At 51.6% G+C, this 21108-nt stretch overlaps 1 protein-coding gene across 1 annotated transcript in view; it reads right to left on the reverse strand.

Annotated features, from left to right (window-relative positions):
- Positions 1–1373: 1373 nt before the first annotated feature.
- Positions 1374–21108, reverse strand: part of SORD (sorbitol dehydrogenase) — a gene marked incomplete at both ends in the record, with an annotated part of 31941 nt that continues 12206 nt past the window's right edge. Inside the window, 8 exons of the mRNA XM_080707474.1 lie at positions 1374–1539; positions 2356–2477; positions 5540–5715; positions 6602–6667; positions 7208–7326; positions 13290–13449; positions 16360–16524; positions 20785–20818. Coding sequence (XP_080563600.1) covers positions 1374–1539; positions 2356–2477; positions 5540–5715; positions 6602–6667; positions 7208–7326; positions 13290–13449; positions 16360–16524; positions 20785–20818 — 1008 coding nt within the window. The remainder of the gene's footprint in view (positions 1540–2355; positions 2478–5539; positions 5716–6601; positions 6668–7207; positions 7327–13289; positions 13450–16359; positions 16525–20784; positions 20819–21108) is intronic.

Here is a 21108-nt window from a genome sequence, read left to right on the forward strand (position 1 = left end):
AGCTGCTACTTACTGAGGCCCTTTGCAACTCAGTGAGACACTGTTTCAAAATAAAGAATAAAAAATAGGGCTCTGGTCTAACTCGGAGGTAGGATGCCCCTGGATTCCATCCCCAGTACCGCAAAATAAATAAATAAATAAATAAATAAATAAATAAATAAATAAATAAATAAAATAGATAGAATAAAATAGGGCTGGGGGTGTATCTTAGAGGTAAAATGCCCATTACCTTAAAACACACAGGTAAATAAATCCCAGGCAACTTAAGGTCATTCTTCCTTATAAACAGGCATAAATGGCAGCAGTAGTCACATTATCAGCAACACAATTTATTACCCGAAGCTGTTTGAGGAATTCCAGACACTGGCCCTGGCCCCCGGGGTGTAAAACCATCCAAACATCTTCAGATTCACCCTCCACCCTCGGCTGAAGGAGGGATGAAGGCTGCGGCCTCATGTCACTGCGACCACCTCTCCTCACTCTCAGCCATCTCAAAATCACAAAGAGGAATGTTAGGATTTGGATCAGTATCGTACACAGAAAACTCCCATGATTAAAATAAGAGAAATTCAGGGGTGTCCTTCCAATAGACAAGAAGATACCGAGAGCCTTAACTGGCTATGAGCGTTTTCTGTCTCCAAGAATCAGAACTGAAGGGCACTGTGTAATCAGCAGGGCGGCGAGCCTAGGAGGGAGGCTGGGCCTGTCAGGGAGCAGCCGTCCTCGTCCTCGGTGGGTGGGTGGCTGGGTGGGAGTGCAGGAAGGTGGCGCTCCCTGCAGGGAATGACACCGTTCTTTCTGTTCTTTCTTGGGAGCTCTTCAGGCAGGGCTGAGAAGTACTCTTGCTCTTTCCACAGCTGCTTCGATCTTGCATGGGGTTTCAATTTTATTCCTTTGGTTTAAAAATTACCCTGGACTCCAGAAGTCAGTCCCTTTTCTTATTCTCACTGAGCTCTAGAAGCACTGTGCTCTGAACTACAACTGCCAACAGCCCCTCCTCCGGGCCCTGAGTATCCGCCGTTGAAGCCGTCTCTTCAGAACGTGCTCCTGTCCCAGCCAGCCACGGTGGGACCGGGAACCCACGGGCTGGGTTTGTCTCCGCACTCCAGGAAGGCACCGGGTGAAGGGCCTTCCCAGCACCTGCCACCAACTCTGTTCTTTTCTTTACATGCACAGGTCATTCTGGCTATAGGCTTCCCAAATTATCCCTATTTGGGTCTTTAGGGCACACCGACTCCTCTGTAAGGCTCTCTGTTTATCATGAATTATACTAATTAATTACTCTTACCATTTGAAAGCAAGCCTGGCCTCAAGGCCCACCTTCCCCGGCCCTTTGGCCCTAAGATGCTGAGAGGTGGGCACAGCCCGTTACATCAGGGGTTCTGGTCGCTGGGATCGCACTTGAGCATGACTTTTATCCCCAAGCCCTTTTTGGATGTCTCAAAGGCCTCCAGAGCCTTCTCCAGGGGAAACCTATGGGTGACTAAGGGCTTTACATTCAAAGTCTTGGATGCCAGCATCGAAATCGCCATCGGCCATCTGTAAGAGATCACATTACATTCAGCCGTCAGGAAGAAGGAGCCAGGCCCCCAAGTGCCAACTACAGAAACAGCGCAGCCATACTTCCTTCTGGCCCTGTGCTTCATCAAGGCCCATACAGAGCAGTGACAGAGGAAATGACCTGGCTTATCATCTGCAGGCAGGAAGGCTGTTCCCAGTCACTGCCCCAACTCCTGATCCCTCATTTTGCAACGTCTGCCACGAAACCTAGAATTCTGTTGTCCTGGAGGTGCCCGGTGTTGTATGGCGGCCCCTGGGAAGCGGCAGTGAGCCTGGGAGGCTGCCTGCCCGGGCCGGTCCAGTCAGGGAGCAGCTCAGCTCGCCAGCGTTTACTGGAAAACCGGCGCTTTGCTGAGGGCACTGAGTTGCAGACTTTTAAACCAGGAATAAGGAACATTGCCAAAGAAGGATGTCTCAGGCAGAGAGCCCTGGCAGGGGGAGGGCGAATTCAGACCCTCTCGACCCCAGGATGGGCTCTGGGGTTCAGGAGCGGAGCATAGGACTTGATTTCTGATTTGTCCTCCTTCCTCTCCGCTCTTCCCTTTAAAGGAAGAGATAGAAGGACGTTTAAAGAAGGGGCCTGGAGGACGAGTGCAGACACCTAGTAAGGGCAAGCTTCAGGGTCGCCCTCTGGGCTTGCCCTTCCCTCTGCCCAGCAAGCATGTGTTCTCTTGGGATCGCTCAGATCGCGTGGCCGTCAGTGTGGCCAGGGAGGCCCCTCAAGAATAAACAGGCAGAGACTCTCGGCGCTGTGTTCCGGGAGCCGGCCGCCCGGCTCGCCCTCGGCATACTCACGTGTTGCAGTATCGAAACACGCCCTTGATATCCACCTCCCGAATGGCGGCATGCACCAGGGGCACATTGGTCATCTCGGCGCCCATCCCCACGAGCACCAGAGTCCCACCGGAGCAGGTGGCCTGAGGAGGGAGTAGAAACAAGGAGACTCAGAGGAGGAGCCATACTCAGCGCGCACTCCTATAAGCCCAGGACTTGGGAGGCAGAGACAGGAGGATCGCAGGTTCGAGGCCAGGATGCAGTAACTTAGTGAGACCCTGTTTCTTAATCAAAAATAAAATAGGGCTGGGATGGATCTCAGTGGTTAGTATATCCCTCGGTTCAATCCTCAGCACCACACACACTCACACACACACCCCTCAGAATATAGGAACATGAAATGTGGATGTCCTACTTAAAATAACACACTGTCATCACACAGATGTCTTCTGACTACATACAGCAGGAAAACACTGCTGTCCAAGCTGGAAAATGGGAGGAGGGGTCAAAGTTGTGAATGAGCCTCACCAGGTGTTCCAGGAACCCCGCCCCATAAGCAGTTTCTCCACTCAGTAACGATTAGGGTGCCACCAACGGGCCACTCCAAGCTGCTGGGGGGCGGCAGTTTGCTGACCACAGGCCCCCCCAGGCCATGGGATGCTGGGGCTGAGACCACTGGCTGTGGGTGTGATCTCCGCACCGAGGAGATGACGCCCATTCTACCCAAGGCGTCTGCCACGGCTCCTCACAAACACCCTGCAGGCGCCACCGGCAGGAAGGCGATGCCCAGCTCCTCAGATAGCTCCGTATTTGGTGCTGGCGTGCTGCGCATTCCACGCACCTGTCACGCGCGATGGCTCCACCCCATGTCAGGAGAGACGGTGCCCACGCCCCCAGCACCTGGCAGCTGGAGACGACAGCGGGCCCCACAGGTGCTCGGGCAGGGAAAGAGGGAGAAGAACCACGGCCTGCACCCCGCAGCTTCCCCGCCCTCCTGCCTGGTCTGTAGGTGGTAGAGGCGCCTGATTCACTGTCGTGGCCCTCAAGGTGCCAGTCAAAGCCTGGTACCCAGCAGGTGCCCAAGACGCCCCCGTGCAGATCCACACACATGCCCACCACTCCCGAGTTTTGGGTTCTCTTTGCCCCCCATATGGCGACCATTGTCCAGCAGTGCAGCGGGGCTAGCTGACTCAGGGCAGGGCCAAGTGGCCCCCGCTGCTCCCCTCTACCACCTCCTCTGCCCCTGACGTCACCAGGCATGTGGGCACGGGCGAGGGCGTGCCGCAGCTGCAGGTCAGCCTTCCCGCATAGCTCACGTGCGCCAAGCGCCCAGATGTGTGAACAGCTGTGACTCAGGAGCCGTGACAGCGTGCGCTGTGGGCAGCAGTGGGTGGAGGCAGGCCTCCGCGGCCCTTCTGCACGCCCCGGCCTAGCGCGCTGCTGTCCACCCCTTCCCTTCCTCTCCAAACAGCCGTGGAGTAAAGGAAGCTTTGGCACCAGCCAGGCCTGGCAGGGCGGGACCTGAACCTGAGGGTGCGGGCTCTCTTGACATGACAATTGGTTTTGGGCAGATGAAGCATCGTGTCTATGAAGTCCCTAGCGGGGACCCGAGAGCCGGGAATCTAAAAGTTATTCCCCCCATCTTTTTTCCTGGTACTTTGATCTGCCAATGCCACAACTTCCCCCAACACTGTCAAATCCCATAAACCGCAGTGGGTGGGTCCTGGAGGGCATATCAGGCCAGGGCAGCTTATCTGTTCCTCTTCCTTGAATGGGAGAGAACAGGCACCACTGCGGCCCTGGAAAGTGCCTCGCCTTTATAACTAACTGAATTAATTTTATCAAAGACAACAGTTTCCCTCAATAAATCAAGATGGGGATTTCCCAGTCACCCAGGGCACAGCTCCCTGTTCCTGCTGTTTGGTTTTATCAAGAGTGCGGAGTCAGGCGAGGTGGCGCATGCTTGGAATCCCAATACTTAGAAGGCTGAGACAGGAGGATCACAGGTCTGTGGCCAGCCTCAGTAACTTAGTGAGGCCCTCTGCAACTTAGTGAGACCCTCTTTAAAAAAAAATCAAATTGGGCTGGAGGTGGAGCTCAGAGGTAGAATGCCCCAGTCTCATCCCCAGTACCACCACCAAAAAAAAAAAAAAAAAGAGTATGGACTGTGTGTGTGTGTGTGTGTGTGTGTGTGTGTGTGTGTGTGTGTGTGTGTTATGTATATATCACTGGGGATTGAACCTAGAGACATTCTACCTCTGAGTTATATCCCAACCCTATTTTATTTTACTTATTTATTTTTGCGGTACTGGAGATGGAACCCAAGGGCATTCTACCTCCAAGCTACACTCCCAGCCCTATTTTTTATTCTTTATTTTGAAACAGGGTCTCACTGAGTTGCAAAAGGCCTCACTAAGTAGCTGAGGCTGGCCATGAACCGTGATCCTCCTGTCTTAGTCTCCCATATTTTCTTAATTATTTTTAATTTTTAATTTTTTTCTGGTACTGGGGATTGAACCTAGAGGGATTCTTTCTCCAAGCTACACCCCAGCTCTATTTTTAAAATTTTTGTTTTGAAACAGTCTCGCTAAGTTTATGAGTATCACCACTTACTGAGGCTGTCCTCAAAACTTGGGGGGTTAATCCTGCTGTCTCAGGCTCCCGAGTCTTGAGATTCCTGGCTGAGTATGAACTTTGTGTGTGTGCATGTGTGTGTGTCTGTGTGGCACTCGGGACGGAATCCAGCGGCATTCTAGCTCAGAGCTACACCCCTAGCTCTAAGTTTTAGTCTTTATTTTGAAACAGGGTCTCGCGCAGTAGCTGAGGCTGACCTCTAACCGGGATCCTTCTGTCTCAGCCTCCCAAGCATGGGGGGGATTCCAAGCATGTGCTACCACACCTGGCTTAGTAGCAACTTTTTCAATCACAGATATGATCTTGAAATCAACCTCAAGCTGCAGGTGTGGCCATCCACCTAGCTCAAGGCCGGCCATGTGCCGGTTACTGTTTGACTCTCAAAATGACTCAAATAAGGATGTAAGGCAAGAATTACAATCTCAGCACTCGAGATAAGAAGGCAAAATCCTGATTGATGAGCTAACTGTGCTTGGGGGGTCAAAGGGTCAGTGGAGAAGCTTGACGGCCACCCTTCACCACCCTAGCGGCTCCCAAAGCTGCCGCCAGCTCCCAGCCGCCGGCCACTCACATAGATGCCGGTCTGGACGGCGGGCTCTGCCCCTGTGCACTCGATGGTGACCTCCGGCTTACGTCCCAGCAGCGACTCCACTTTGCTGGCGACCTCCTGAGGGCTCTCCTTCTTGATCTCCAGGACGAAGTCAGCCCCGACTTCCTTGGCTTTGGCCAAGCGAGAGGCAGACAGGTCTAGAGGTGAGTAAAAGATTCATGGAGATGAGAGACCGGGTGGCTGATTAGGAAGACAGACAGGCCGGGCGTGGGGACACAGCTTGGAATCCCAGCATTCGGGAGGCTGAGAGCGGAGGATTGTGGTTCACGGATAGCCTCAGCTACTTAGTGAGGCCCCTGCTACTCACTGAGACCCTGTTTCAAAATAAAGAAAAAAAATGAAGGCTTGGGGTGTAGCTCGGAGGTAGAATGCCCCTAGGTTCCATCCCTAGTACCATAAAAAATAAAAATAAAAGGAATTTGGGTTTTGTTTTTTTTTGGTGTTTGTTTATGTGTCTATTTGTTTTTGCAGTACTAAGGACTAATCCGGGACAGTTTACCTCCAAGCTACCTCCCCAGCTCTATTATTTATTCTTCATTTTGAAACAGCGTCTCACTGAGTTGCAGAGGGCCTCACTAAGTTGCTGAGGCTGTCTGAGAACCTGCATCTTCCTGTCTCAGCCTCCCAGGTACTGCGATTCCAAGCGGGCACCACCACGCCCGGCCTCATGGAAGGGCTTTAACCCGGGTCTTGCAGGGTGGGTGAGTGGTTCTCCTCAGAGTGGCAGGCCTGGCCCCCAATCTCTGTGGCTTCCTGTGTCATCTTGTGTGATCTCTTCTACACATGCCTGACTCTGTGATGCCCTCCCCAGAGTCGGAACCAGGGGTACCCAATCTTAGACCTTCAGCCTCTGAAACAGTGAGCTAACTAAACATCTCTTCTTCAGAACCCAGCCTTGGGTGTTTTTGTCACAGCAACAGCAAACAGACTGACACAGGAGGGGAGGGGTCTCAGCCCCTGCCCCAGAGTGCTGCTCAGCAGTCGCCCCCTCAAGGAGACTTAAAATGAAGAAAACCTTCTTACCAGTCACTATGACTTGAGCTGCTCCCATTGCCTTGGCCACGAGCAAACTGACCAGCCCGATGGGCCCTAGGCAAAGCAGAAAATGTGGGCATTTGAGTATCACTAAACATAAGCCCCAAGGCAGATCCCGTGTCGCTAGCGTTTACCCCAGTGCCTGCGACACAGTCTGAAGGCCTCAGCAACTGCTCCTGGGCGCAGAAGGGAACGCACCGAGGACCGCTCTCCACGGAGCACGCGCCTAGTGCGCGTTCCTCGGCTACCGCAGAGGCCCAGGCAGCCTCAGAACCAAGGATCCGAGGGAACATCCTTGCTCAGAAAGTAAGCAGAATCAGAAGCTCTTGCAGTTTTCCTGAGGCCAATCTTCCTGAGAACCCATCACCCCTCCCTCCCCAAGGAAAGACCGGCTCTTTCCTGGTGTCCTGGTGTCAGACTGATTCAGTCTGAGGCCTCATAGCTGTCCAGTGGCTGGACGCAGGGGACGAGAGAAGGTGGCTGGCTGGGCCCGCCTAGAGTTGGCCGTGGCGCTGGCCCCTCCTTGCACTGGCCAAGACCAGGGGCTCCTGTGGGGACAATGGAGCCAGAGAGAAGGTGCCATCGGTTTCTTACCAGCTCCACAAATCAGAACCTTGTGCCCCAGGGAGACGCCACCTCGCCGGCAGGCGTAGATCCCCACAGACAGCGGCTCGATGAGGGCCCCTTCCTCAAAGGTGACGTTGTCAGGGAGCCTGAGGAGTCATTCAATGTGCGGTTAGACCTCCTGGCCTAACCATAATGCAAACATCAGATTTGTATCTTACATGGGCCAAGGTTACTGTAACAGGAACAGCAGCTAACATTTACCAAACATTTATTTACTGTGGGGCAGTGCACTAAACACCTCACATATATTTTCTCATGTCCAAGTCTCTGAATGGTTCTGTGGAAGGTGCTGTCACTCCTGTTTTACAGTAGAAACCTGAGCCTCTGAAAGTTAAATAATTTGCCCCAAAGTCTCAAAGCCTCTGAGGGGCTCGGATTATAAGCCCGGTATGTCCAATTCTAGAATCTACGCCACACTGCCCCCATGAAAATGATTCTCTTTGGATAAATCACTTCAGCGAATGAGAACACATTGTTTTCTTTTGTTCGTTTGTTTGCTTGGTTTTTGGTACCGAGGATTGAACTAAGGGCCTTTCTATCCCTGAGGTACCCCCTCAGGCTTTATTATTTTTTGTTTTGAATCAGGATTTCACTAAGTTACTGAGGTTGGCCTTGAACCTGCAACTCCCCAGTCTCAGTCTCCCAAGTACTGGGATCACAGGTGTGCACACTACTGTGCCCGGCTTGTTTTGTTTTTGTTTTTCTGTGGTGCTGGGGATCAAGCCCAGGCCCTATGCATATTAGGCAAGTTCTCTGCCACTAGGCTATACTTCCAGCCCACATTATGGGGTTTTTGTAATACTGGGAATTGGATCCAGCAGCAATCTACCACTGAGGGAAACCCCAGCTGTTTCATTTTATTTTGATACTCATTAAGTTGCCCAGGCTGGCCTTGAACTTGCAGTCCTCCTGCCTCAGCCCCCGGAGAGCCGGGATTGCAGGCACACAGCTCTGTGCCCAGCTCCATGTCGTGTTTTAACATTTCGCCCGAGCTCAGGTATGCGTGGCTGTCACTAAGAAGCTTAACCAGGGCTGACACAGCCCGGTCGTCCTCTCAAATGCACAGTGTTTCTTATTTCACTTTAGCAAACAATCTCCTCTCTCAGCAGCTCTGCGGAAGGGGGACGGGCCGCGAGCACCACCGCGCTGTCTCCCGCACCCATGGGCCAGGCGCCCCCAGGCCTGGAGCAGGAGGCCCAGGGCCCCCAGAGCCGGCCAGCTGCTGTGTCCCTTCCCCAGCGACCGTCCCGCTGGTGATGAGCACAAACGTTTGCAGAAGGCTTAGCGGATTAGAGGGCTTTCTGGCCCATGGTCTCACCTAATCCTCCAGAGCCCTGTCGGGCAGGAAGGACGGGCTATATTTTGGGCTTTATTTTTACCGAAGAGGAAACTGAAGCTGGATGACATTAAGAGACTCGCCCAAGGTGACCAGGGTGGCTCAAAGCAAGACCTGGACCCAGGCGTCCTGACTCCCGATCCTTGGCCCCGCCACGTCGGCCGCCTCTCGGCACCAGCGGCTCTGCGGCTGACACCTCGTTTCTGCCAGCTCCTCGCCACTCAGGAGTTACCCAGTGCCCCCTCAGCTCCACACATGGGGACATGAAAACCCTCACATTTTGGGAAGAAATAAATGTGTGTGTGGGGGGCAGGCTTGTGCTTGTCTCCTGTCATGGTTCCTAGTCCTCCAGGCGAGATCGCAGGCCTGCGGCCCACTGCTCCTTTCCGCTTCTCTCCCACCACTGACCCCACTCCAACCCGCTCTCCTCTGTCTATACCCTTCTCACCCACGGGAATCAACTCCAGAAAAAGAAAAAGGCGTAAAGGAAACGGTGAAATCCGAGCTCCCTAGCGGACCCCCATGCATTCTGACACCGCAGCCCCTCTGGCCCCTCAGGTCTGGCCTCCCTCAGAGCTCTGCGGCTCTGACTGAGCCCTGTTCCCAACCCCCCCCCCCAGCTCCTTGAAATAAAAACACCAAAGAGGCGGGCGCAGTGGCGCAGGCCCGTGATTCCAGACACTCAGGGGGCTGAGGCAGGAGGACTGCAAGTTATAGACCAGCTGGCAACTTAGGAAGACCCTGCTCAAAACAAATAAAATAAAAGGGGCGGGGCCGGGCGCAGTGCACACTCCTCAAATCCCAGCACTTGGGAGGCTGAGACAGGAGGACCATAGGTTCAAGGACAAGCTCGGCAGCGAGGGACTCCCAGAAGCCCAGTGAGACTCTGTTTCAAAACAACAATAAGAAGGTCTAGGAGCATCGCTCGGAGGTGGAACTCCCCTGGATTCAACTGCCCCACAGAAAAAGATGGGACTGGGGGTATAGCTTAGTGGTAGATTACTCTGGGTTTGATCCCCAGTACTGAAAAAATAAAAGAACAAAGAAAAGTAGGACTGGGAAGCTGGGAGTGGTAATCTCAGCCCACGCTTGTCATCCCAGCATTCGGGAGGCTGAGACAGGAGGATCACGGTTTGAGGTAAGTCTCAGCTACTGAGTGAGGCCCTTTGCAACTCAGTGAGACCCGGTTTCAAAATAAAGAATATAAAATAGGGCTGGGGGTGTCGCTCGGAAGTAGAATGTCCCTGGGTTCCATCCCCAGTACTAAAGAAAGAAAGGAAGAAAGAAAGAAGAAATAAAGAAAGACAAGACAAGACAAGACAAGAAAATGGGATTGGGGATGGGGTGAGGGTGAAGAGGACTGTTACGGGGCAAGGGCTCCACCCACAGACACAGGAGGCCCCCTCACACCACCACCCAACACAGACACTGAATGAGAGCGCCTCCTGGCACGGAGGCAGACGCACGTGAGAGGAGTCCTGGGGGGAGGAAAGAACGCCAGGTTTTTCCCAGCCCTAAACTTTTGTGACTTTATAAGCATGGACTGGCAAGGCAGCGTGTGCTTTTTATAAGAGGGTTCGGGAACAGACCAAAGGAGGGGAGGGTGATGGAGAAGCCGAGGGAGAGGAAAGAGGATAGGAGGGTAGGAAAATAAATCAGGCATGGTGGCGCATGCCCAGCCCAGGACTTGGGAGGCTGAGTCAGGAGAGTACAGATTGGAGGCCAGGCTCAGCAACTTAGTGAGACCTTGTTTCAAAATAAAACAGGGCTGGGGGTGTAGTTCAGAGATAAATTCCCTCTGGGTTCAATACCTAGTACCATTAAAAAAAAAAAAAAAAAAGCCCGGCGTGGTGGCACACGCTTGTAACCCCCCGTGCTTGGGAGGCTGAGACAGGAGGATTGCACAGGTTCAAAGCCAGCCTCAGCTACTTAGTGAGGCTCTCAGCAACTTAGTGAGAACCTGTTTCCAAATAAAATATAAAAATATGTCTGGGAGTATAGCCCAGAGGTAGAAAGCCTCTGGGTTCCATCCCCAGTACCACCAAAAAAAAAAAAAAGAGAGGCTAGGTGTGGTGGGACATGCTTGTAATCCCTGCACTTGGGAGGCAGAGACAGGAGGATCACGCAGGTTTGAAGCCAGCCTTACTGGCTCAAGAGACTCTGTTTCCAAATAAAGAAAGTATAAAAATAGGTCTGGGAGTGTAGCCCAGAGGTAGAAGGGTTTCCAGGAACCCCAATACCAAAAGAAAAAAAAAAAAGAAGAAAAAAGAAAAAAAGATGGTGGTAGTGTTGGAAGCCTTACAAGAGATCAGAAAGAAGGCTAGGGCCCAGGGCTATGCTAGGGACAGAGGCAGAATGAACCCTAAAAGAAGAGGGGAGGGGAGGGAAGAGGAGGCAGCAACCCATGGGCGCTGCCAACCAACACCTCTGCTCACACACACCACTGCCTAAAAATGACCACCACCTCACCAGCACAAGGCTGTCTCTCACGCTTAAGCTACACCTCCGCTCCCCTGACCGCGAGGCGCGGCTGAGACACACCTTGGCACCGTTTACTGAGCCCCTGTTATGTGCCAGCCTTGTGCTGAGGGCCTAACACACCTTTCTCCTCGGATCCCATCCACTGTCCCGGGAGTGATTACTGTCCAGGGAGGGAGGTACTGTGATTAGGTCCATTTTCTAGCCAAGGATATCAAGGTTACAAAGTTTAAGAAACTCGCTCAAGGTCACATAGTAAGAACATGGCAGAGACCACTGGCTAGTTCTGCCTTACGTGAAAATCTCACTTGTGCCTTGATTTTTGGAGCGGGCCCAGGCGACACCGCTGATTGAGGAACCACCTGAATTCAGGCCCATGTAACCTGCTTTCTTCCAGAGCTGACCAGGTGTCGACTTGGACCGTCATGAAGTCTCTGGCCTATGACTCCTCCCTGGGCTTCTAGTGGGTACTAGAAAACTCAGACCTGCCACACTGCCCCTGTGACTGGCACCCAGCCTCCATCAGCCAAGCCCCACCCTGGCTGGCGGTATTAAGTCACCAGATTCCATGCTGGGGTTAGGCCGGGGTAAAGGAAAGCTCGCTTGGGTCAGGTCAGAGGAAGAGCAGCATATTGGCACCAGAGACCCGTGGCGGCCCCACGCACAATGGGCAGCGCTTGGCTCCTCTCAGACACAGCGTCTCGACCCAAGACCATCTGGGGCAAGAGCTGGGGTAGGGTCGCAGGCACGGGGCAGGGTGGAGTGCCTCCTGGCTCTGTCTGCTCTGTGGCTGAGTCTACCAGCCTCCTTCTGCCTCAGTGAACTCTTGCGGAGCTGGGCGTGATGGTCACACCTGTAATCCCAAGACTTGGGAGGCGGAGATTGGGGGATCACAGGTTCAAGGAGAGCCTCAGCGAGTAGTGAGACTCTCAGCAACCTAGTAAGACCCTGTTTGAAGTAAAAAAGAAAAAATAGGGCTAGGGAAGCCAGGCATGTTGGTGCATACTTGTAATCCTAGTACTTGGGAGGCTGAGATGGGAGGATTCCAGGTTTGTAGCCAGCCTCAGCTACTTAGTGAGGCCCCCCGCAACTCAGTGATACCTGTTTTATTTTTTTTTAATTTTTATTGGTGCATTATATTGGGGTAAAAATCTTGTGTGTACATGCACGTACACACGTGATACCTGTTTTAAAATAAAGCATTAAAAATCAAGCTAAAAAAAAACCAGTTGAAACATGTTCATTCTCTTCTGGGTTTGCTGATAAACTCTTCCCTTCTTTGCTGGTCATGTAGTATAAAGATAATAACTAGCCGGGCAGGCGCATGCTTGTAATCCCAGCATTTGGGAGGCTGAGGCAGGAGGATTGCGCTGTATTCTATCCCTGGTACCACAAAAAATAAAGAAGAGAAAGAAGGAAAGAAGGAAAGAAAGAAAGAAAGAAGAAAGAAAGAAGGAAGAAAGGAAGAAAGAAAGAAAGAGAGAAAGAAAACTCGTGTAAAACCACAATGATGGTGTCCTGGAAAAGTTACATAAGATAAAGCACATACAGCGTTTATCAGCACAAGAACAGACACAAAGTGACAACCGTGGTGACTCTACACAGGGGCCTCGTTTAGTCTTCAGGTCACTGAGGTCGAGGAGCAGAGGAGGCTCGGCGGCTGCCCCATGGCGGGGAGGAGGAGGCCCGCTAGGCCTGCTCAGCCTCACAGTGGAAACCAAAATGGAGGGTGAACTGTGCCAAGTTCTCTCTAGCATGGCTGACGGGCCAAGGAGCTAGAGTGCTGAGGGTTGAGCCCAGGGCATTCTGTCTCCAAGCTACACACCCAGCCCTTTTTAATTTCAAAACAGAGTCTCTCTAGGTTGCTGAGTCTCGCTACATTGCCGAGACGGGTCTCCAACCTGCAATCCTCCTGTTGAGCCTCCCGAGTGCTGGGCTCATAGGCCGGCCCATGCCCCGTGCCCAGCTGCACCGAGGGACGGGAACAGCCATTTCCATTGCTGCTCTGGGTGCTAGGAACTTAGACCAAGGAGTGAAACCCAACCATGGTGAGTCAATCCTAGTCCCCACGAGGCTACCCTCCCTCCATGCCACCAGGGGGATGCCTCGTGTTTAGAACTCGGAACTGAAAAGAATACAGAAATTGATATTTCTTTCTTGAGAAAACTAGCAGAAAGGTCACCCAACAAGCAGAGGGAAGGGGCCAGGCAGCGCGGCCGGGCCGGCGACACCAACTTGTAGCAGAAGTTCGCGTTGTGCTTGTAGAACTGGCAGAGGTTGCCGTCGTCGGGGGGCGTGGCACAGAAGAAGATGGAGGGCGACAGGTTGTAGCGGCCGATCTTGCAGAATTCGTCGGTTTCCCGGGGAACACCAGGCTCGATGGCCACACGGTCACCTGTGGAGGAGAGCACAGAGGGCGGCTGTGTCCAGCACGGCGGCAGGGCCCGGCCGCCCCTGGCCTTGTTCTGTTTCCCCACCTTTGAAAACAAGATTAGAGGCAGCGATGTCGTGAGGACATGCCTCTCCTGGGCCGAGGTCGGAGGGAGACTCTAGCCTGAGGAGCCGCCCTCCTCCCCGGTGCCCAGAGTGCCCGGGCAGGCCCGGCCTGCTCACACTGCAGGAAAAAGGGCCGGCCTTCCTCTCCACGGACCAGCTCAGCCCTGCAAACAAGCCAGTGGCCCCTCCCGCTCTACAGCCGCTTCCCAGCTCGGGGGACACAACACCAGCCCCCTCTCTAAGGCAAACCAGGTCCAGATCCCAGTTCAACCCGTTGCGAAAAGGGTAACGGTGCGTGGAGTGTGCATAGGTTTTTTTCTTCACCTAGTTTAAAAATATGGACAAGACTTACAAAGAGCAGAGCTCTAGTTATGGCTTGTTTTGTGTTCAGTTTGGCTGAACTAAGACAATAATTAGGAGTGCACTGATTCATGGTTAGCAGAACTGCGCAGATCCAGGACCCACGGAGGACCTGGATTCTGGCGCAGCGGAGAGGCTCGAGGCTTCTGAACAGCTGCTCTGTCTACTCTGTGCCACACTACCCTGCTTGAAACCCCAGCCCAAGGACTGCCCTTAATTACTCCTTCCCTATCTCTATTATGAAAATGTCCAGATCTACATCACAGTTCCACGGATTGCACAGTGAACCCCCTGACACCTTTCACCTCGGTTCTTGGAGGAGTGCTTAGCTCTGTCGCTCCACCTTGAGCCTGACCATCCACCTTCTATCCCATGATGCATCGCTCCTCCAGCTGTCAACTCGGCTTCCCTCCCAACTATTTCAAAGTGAGCTGCAGACAACGTGCCCCTGTCTGTGTCTCTTCAGTCCGCCACCTCTGACCCTTCTCCCTTCTCTGCTGTGCAGTGAACTTCCTGCAAGCTATGCCTCGCCACTAAGGATGGCGCTCAAGATCTTCCATAATCGAGTAGAGCTTTATATTACTCAGTTAACATTGCTGAATAATTGTTACTGTAATTATCACAAGGTAATTACTGTTATTCACCATTGTAATTATTATTACATCATAATAATACAACAATCACAGTTGTACACTGTTTTTAAAAGTGGGACTTTGATAAAGACATTTTCATTATCTCTGGTAACTTCCAACCCAGAACAAACCTCCTTTAGCCACCTCTGCGCGCGCTCTCTCTCTCTCTCTCTCTCTCTCTCTCTCTCTCTCTCTCTCTCTCTCTCACACACACACACACACACACACACACACACACACACGGCCCTTTGTTTGTCCTCCTAAGGCCCAACTGTACAGAGTCTTGTTCTCTTAGTATTAATGTATGTTGTAGGGTCTGGTCTCCCTAACTAGGTCAAGGCATCAATGGATCATATATATATATATATATATATATATATATATATATATATATATATATATAATCTTTCAAGCATGTGGCACAAAAAAACTAGACCCATAAGAGACACTAAGCACTTGCCAGGCGTGGTGGCGCACGCTTGTAATCCCCACGCTTGGGAGGCTGAGACAGGAGGATCGCATAGGTTCGAAGCCAGCCTCAGATACTCAGTGAGGCTCTCAGCAACTTAGTGAGGCCCTGTTTCCAAAAAAATATATAAAAAAGGCCTGGAAGTTTAGCCCGGAGGTAGAAAGCCTCTGGGTTCCACCCCCAGTACCACCCCAAAAAATAAAATAAAAAAAGAGACACTAAGCACTTTAAGAACGTGCACTTAGAAAACCACACTCTTTGTTGCAACTTACATTTGGAGACCAGGTCCCTCAAGTAAGACCCAGTCACCAGTGGTTATTGGAAGCTATGAACTTTTAATTTTGAGATTACCCACGGAGTTTTCTCAATTTCCAGTAATGATGAATGATGGTCCTGATTTGAGAATCCTAAGTGAGACACATGTCAAACTTCTGAGTTTGCCAATCTCTTTCCATGAGGCCGAGCTTGGAGAACCTCATTCAAACACAAGATGGCACCTCCTGCCAACGCCTGCCCGTGTCCAAATAATCTGACATCATCCAGGCCATGCCATGGCCTCCTTAGCAAAGGAAAGTAACAGCCAACAGCCAGATATGCCACGGCAGCGTGGACTTAATCCACGGTGTCATGGAATAACATAGTCTGCCGTGGCTGAGGACTCCTCCCTCCGGCGGAATGAATTAAGAAAATGTAGGAAAAATATTGGTGGTTTCCCAGCCATCCAATAAAAAAAAAAAAAAAATCAAAGCCTGGGCCAGGTGTGGTGGCGCACACTTATAATTCCAGTACTTGGGAGGCTGAGACAGGAGGATCGCGCAGGTTCGAAGCCAGCCTCAGCTACTGAGGGAGGCTCTCAGCAACTTAGTGAGACCCTGTTTACAAATAAAGTATAAAATAGGTCTGGGAGTATAGCCTGGAGGTAGAAAGCCCCTGAGTTCCACCCCCAGTACCACCAAAAAAAAAAAAAAAAAAATCTAAGCCCTTGGTTCTTTGCAAATGGAGGTCATTTATGGCTTCAGTGCCTGGAACATTCTCCCTACCCTTTACCTGGCCTATTTCTCACTTGGCCTCGGGTCTTGGATGAACTGTCCCTTTCTCCAAGGAGCCAGGGGTCTAGGTAAGACAGGCGGAACATACCCTGCAATCTCCTCCACTGCCCTTAAGACACGGTGACTAAGTACCTGTCTGTCTGTCCCAAGTCTGTCTCCCCATGTGGAAGGTAAGATTCACACGTGTAGGAACCAACACTGTCTTGTTCACTTCTGCATCCAGGACTCAACGGAGGGCCTGGCACAGATATTTATGTTGAATGAATGCATGTGCCAGTTAGCTGAAGGGCTCTGCTGACCTGGTTTGAGGTGTTTTACCAACGATCCCACTTTTGTGACTGTTCCCGAAGCTTCATGCCCCAGAACCATGGGCTTTTTCACGATAAAATCCCCAATCCGGCCATGCTGCCAGTAGTGGACGTCTGAGCCGCAGATCCCAACAGAATGCATCTTCAGCAGCACCTCTGAGGAGAGAGGGGGAGAAGACAAGTGAGGGAAGAGGCCGCCAGAGGAGCCCTGGGGACCCGACAGGGGAGGGCTGCTTCTCAAGATCAGGGTCGAAATGTAGACCCCAGCGGGCACAAGCTAGAGCCAGCCCGGCTGGGCCTGGACAGGAACGCCTCCAGGCGCAAAGGAGCTGCATGTGACGGCTCATTTTGCCTTTCAACTTGGCTAGGCTGTGTGCCCAGCTGTTTGGTCAAACAGCAGTCTGGACGTTGCTGTCAAGGTCCTTTTTAGGTTATAATTAACCTGAGCAGACTTTGAAAAGGACAGATTATCCCCCATAATATGAGTGGGCCTCATCCAATCAGCCGAACACCTTAAGAGCAAAGACTGAGGTTTCCTGAAAGAGAAAAACTTCTCAGGACTGCAATACTGAACCTGCCCAAGAAGGGAGTGGTGGCACAGGCTTGTAACCCAGCTCCTTAGGAGGCTCACAGGAGGCTCGCAAGTGTGAGCCCAGCCTGGGAACTTAGAGACCTGGTCTCAAAAAATAAAAAATAAAATTGCCTAGACATGTGTAAGGCCCTGGGGATTTTTTTTTTTCAGTACTGGGGATTGAACTCAGGGGCATCTACCTCTGAGCTATAACCCCTGCCCTATTTTTTTATTTTTATTTTGAAACAGGATCTTGCTGGGCATGGCGCCACACGCTTGTAATCCCAGCATTCGGAAGGCTGTGACAGGAGGATCGCGGTTCATGGACAGCCTCAGCTACTTAGCAACTCAGTGAGACTCAGTGAGACCCTGTTTCAAACATAATGACTGAAAAATGGGGGCTGGTAGTGTAGCTTGGAGGTAGAACACCCCTGGGTTCCATCCCTACTACCAAAAAAAAAAAAAAAAAAGATTGAAACAGGGTCTCACTAAGTTGCAGAGGGCCTCACTAAGTAACTGAGGCTGGCCACAAACCTCCTGTCTCAGCTTCCCAAGTACTGAGATTATAATGTGTGCCACAATGTCCAGTGAAAGAAAGAGAGGAAGGAAGGAAGAAGGAAGGAAGGGAGGGGAGAGGGAGGAGGGAAAAAGAGACCTTCCTGAATGGCAGTCTGTGCCCTGCCCTGTAAACTTCAAACTTGTCAGTCTCTTCTCCTGCAGTCCTGGGAGCCCCATCCCTAACACTAAATGTCCCTGTTCCTCTCCCTCTTCCTTGCTCGTCGTATCCGCGCATACATACACATACACCCATGTCTTCTTTGTTCTGTGTGCCTGGAGAGCCCTCACCAATCATGGTGTAGACAAGATGTCCTTAGGAGGAGGAAATGTACCAACCGTTCAAGAGAACAAAGTGTTTTCAGGAGATAACTGTTTCCAAACAATTACTATGCTGTGCTGGATCCTTATCTATTCATGAGAACAAGTCTGACAATCTCAGTTTGCAACATGGAACACACTATCAGGCTGAGTTCTTCATGTGCTTTTTTTTTTTCTAAAAGGGTACAGCTTTATTTAAACCATCCTAAGATTTCAACTGACATTCCCTCCTAAGGGTTTCAACAGAGTGAGATTTGGTGGTATTGTCAATTTTCCAAGTTAAAAAAAAAAATAGAGCTGGGTGTGGTGGCGCACGCTTATAATCCCAGTACTTGGGAGGCTAAGGTAGGATGGCACAGGTTCGAAGCCAGCCTCAGCTACTTAGTGAGACCCTATTTACAAATAAAGTATAAAATAGGCTGGGGGTGTAGCGTGGAGGTAGAGACCCCTGGGTTCCATCCCCAGGACCACAAAAAAAAAAAAAAAAAAAAAAAGGAAAAAGAAAAAATGCTCCTGAGCTTTCCTCCTGAAACAAGCACTAAGGATCACCGGCTTCACCTGCTGTGATAAACCGTCAAGTATCTCCCTGAGAAAAAGCTCTGCTTGGAAAGATGGGGCCCAAGGGCACTGCTGTGCATCTGGGCATTTCACACCCAGCCTTGCCACAGGCTCCCGCCGCCAGCAAAGCCCACGGCATGGCTCCTGGGAGCTTTCTTTATCTCTAGTTAGGGAACAGAAATGGCAGGGTGAATTTTGAGATCAAAGGTAGGGAAATGTCATTGGGACAACTGTCTCAGAGTTTCTCTCTCTCTCTCTCTCTCTCTCTCTCTCTCTCTCTCTCTCTCTCTCTCTCCAATTTGTAGCAAGAGATTAGATCTGCCTAGCTTGTATGCTTGCTGAAGGGTATTGCTGGGTTTTTGTTTTGTTTCGCTTTTTGTTTTGTTTTGTTTGAGGTACTGGAGATAGAACCCAGGGGCATTCTACCTCCGAGCTGCACCCCCTGCCCTATTTTTTATTCTTTACTTTGAAACAAGGTCTCACTAAGTAGCTGAGGCTGGCTTTGAACTGCGACCCTCCTGTCTCAGCCTCCCGGATGCTGGGCTTACAAGGGTGCGTGCGCACCACGCCCGGCTGGGGTATTGCCTCTTGGGTTGTCTTCCCACCTTCCAACCCACACACAGCACACAACAGGAGACAGCAGGACGTTAGCGCAGAGAGAAGGCGCCAGGGCCCTCGGAGTCCAAGACCGCCTTGTTTGGCCACCAGGGATCGACACCGACCTCCCAGGACACGGGCAGGTGTCTCCTTCACTTCTGTGCACATAATATCCTGGTGAAACACTTTAAACCCTAAATAGACATTACTGGCTAAACACTGACATAAGTCCCTATTGTCTGTATCTTATCACTGAGTCAATAGCCTGACTGACCTCTGAGTAGCAAAGCCCCATCCACCAGGAAAGCCGGCCTCACGCTGCGGTTCAGCTGAGGTCCAGCTGCGTCCTGGGGCAGGTGTGGCAGAGTGGGGCGGACATCCCAGCTCATCCAGGACAGACAGGGACAGCAGCGCGGGCACGACCTATGTACAGATGCCCAGCCTCACTTCAGGGTCCTGCACACTGTCGAGAGTGGGGCTCTGGGGATGGGGGAGTTAGCAGCCATCAGCAGGGATTTGCCCTGGCCAATAGGGTACAGACTCAAGAAACACACATGTCGGTCCGTCAGCTTGCCCTGCGGGGCTCGCCCGGCCACAGGAGTGGAGCAAAGGCGTTAGGAGCCCCGCCCCAGGGTGCTCACCGCCCCTGCGCTTGGCTGATTAGGGCCAGGGCTCGGGCAGCCCCTCCCGCCCCCACTGGACAGAGCGTCCTGGCCGCCCGCTCCTGGGTCACGCCCTCCTGGGCGCGCTGGCCGACGCTCGCTGCCTTTGCTTATGACCAGCTAAGTCCCGTGGACGCCCCATCACAATGTGCAGATAAGGTCCAGTTACTGGGTCTAAAGAGGAACGACTCTGCCCTGGTCCAGGCTACACCACTACGCGCTGCGTCACAACCCTCTGCACCAGTCGACAGGCTGATAGGCAGCTTTGCTGGTTCTGTCACAGGATTTTTTATCTCACGCAGGAGCCAAGGTAAACGTACCCACCCAGTCACGCCGCGGACATCCAGCCCAATGAATGCAAGCTTGTTTCTGTGGCATTGGGGATTGAACCCAGGAGTGATCTACCTCTGAGCTACACCCCAGCCCTCTTATATTTATTTATTTTTGCAGTATGGAGGATGGAACCCAGGGGTATTCTACCTCCGAGCTACACTCTCAGCCCTATTTTTTTAGTCTTTTTTTATTTTTTAATTTTTTAAAAATTTTTATTTTTTGGTGGTACCGGGGTTGGAACCCAGAGGCTTTCTACCTCCGGGCTATACTCCCAGGCCTTTTTTAATATTTTATTTGGAAACAGGGTCTCACTAAGTTGCTGAGAGCCTCACTAAGTAGCTGAGGCTGGCTTCGAACCTGTGCGATCCTCCTGTCTCAGCCTCCCAAGCGCGGGGATTACAAGCGTGCGCCACCACGCCTGGCTTGTCTTTTTTTATTTTTTGAAACAGGGTCTCGCTGAGTTGCGAAGGGCCTTGTTAAGTAGCTGAGGCTGTCTGTGAACCGCGATCCTCCGCTCTCCGCCTCCCAAATGCTGGGATTACAAGCATGCACCCCCACGTCCGGCTATATTTTTATTTTGAAACAGAGTCTTGAAAAGTGGCTGAGAGTCTCCCTAAGTTGCTGAGGCTAGTCTCAAACCTGTGATCCTCCTGTCTCAGCTTCCCCAGTACTGGGATTACCAGGGACCACCACCACGCTTGGCTGAAAGCATATTTTTAAAAAATGAAGACCAAAGTAAGAAACAGTAGGAAAACACTGCACACGTCTCCAAGGTAAACGGGAGGAAAGAAAGTACCAGTCGGTTTCCCAAGGACCTACCATTTGGGCCTGGTTCAGGGATTGGATAGTTCTCCTAAAAGAAACACAGAAAAAGTTGTTTAGCATGCATAATAACTTAGCTCTATGAATAATTTTCATTTTTTAAAACAATTAAAGTCATAAGCCAGGCATGGTGGTGCGCACTTGCAATCCCAGTACTTGGGAGGCTGAGACAGGAGGATCGCAGGTTTGTGGCCAGCCTCAGCTACTTAGTGAGGCCCTCTACAACTTAGTGAGACTCTGTTTCAAAATAAAGAATAAAAAAATAGGGCTGCGGTGTAGCTCAGAGGTAGAATGCCCCTGGGTTCAATTCCCAGCCCTGAA

The sequence above is a fragment of the Muscardinus avellanarius genome, assembly GCF_963383645.1.
Source record: "Muscardinus avellanarius genome assembly, chromosome: 12".
In the NCBI taxonomy this organism is placed as follows: domain Eukaryota; kingdom Metazoa; phylum Chordata; class Mammalia; order Rodentia; family Gliridae; genus Muscardinus; species Muscardinus avellanarius.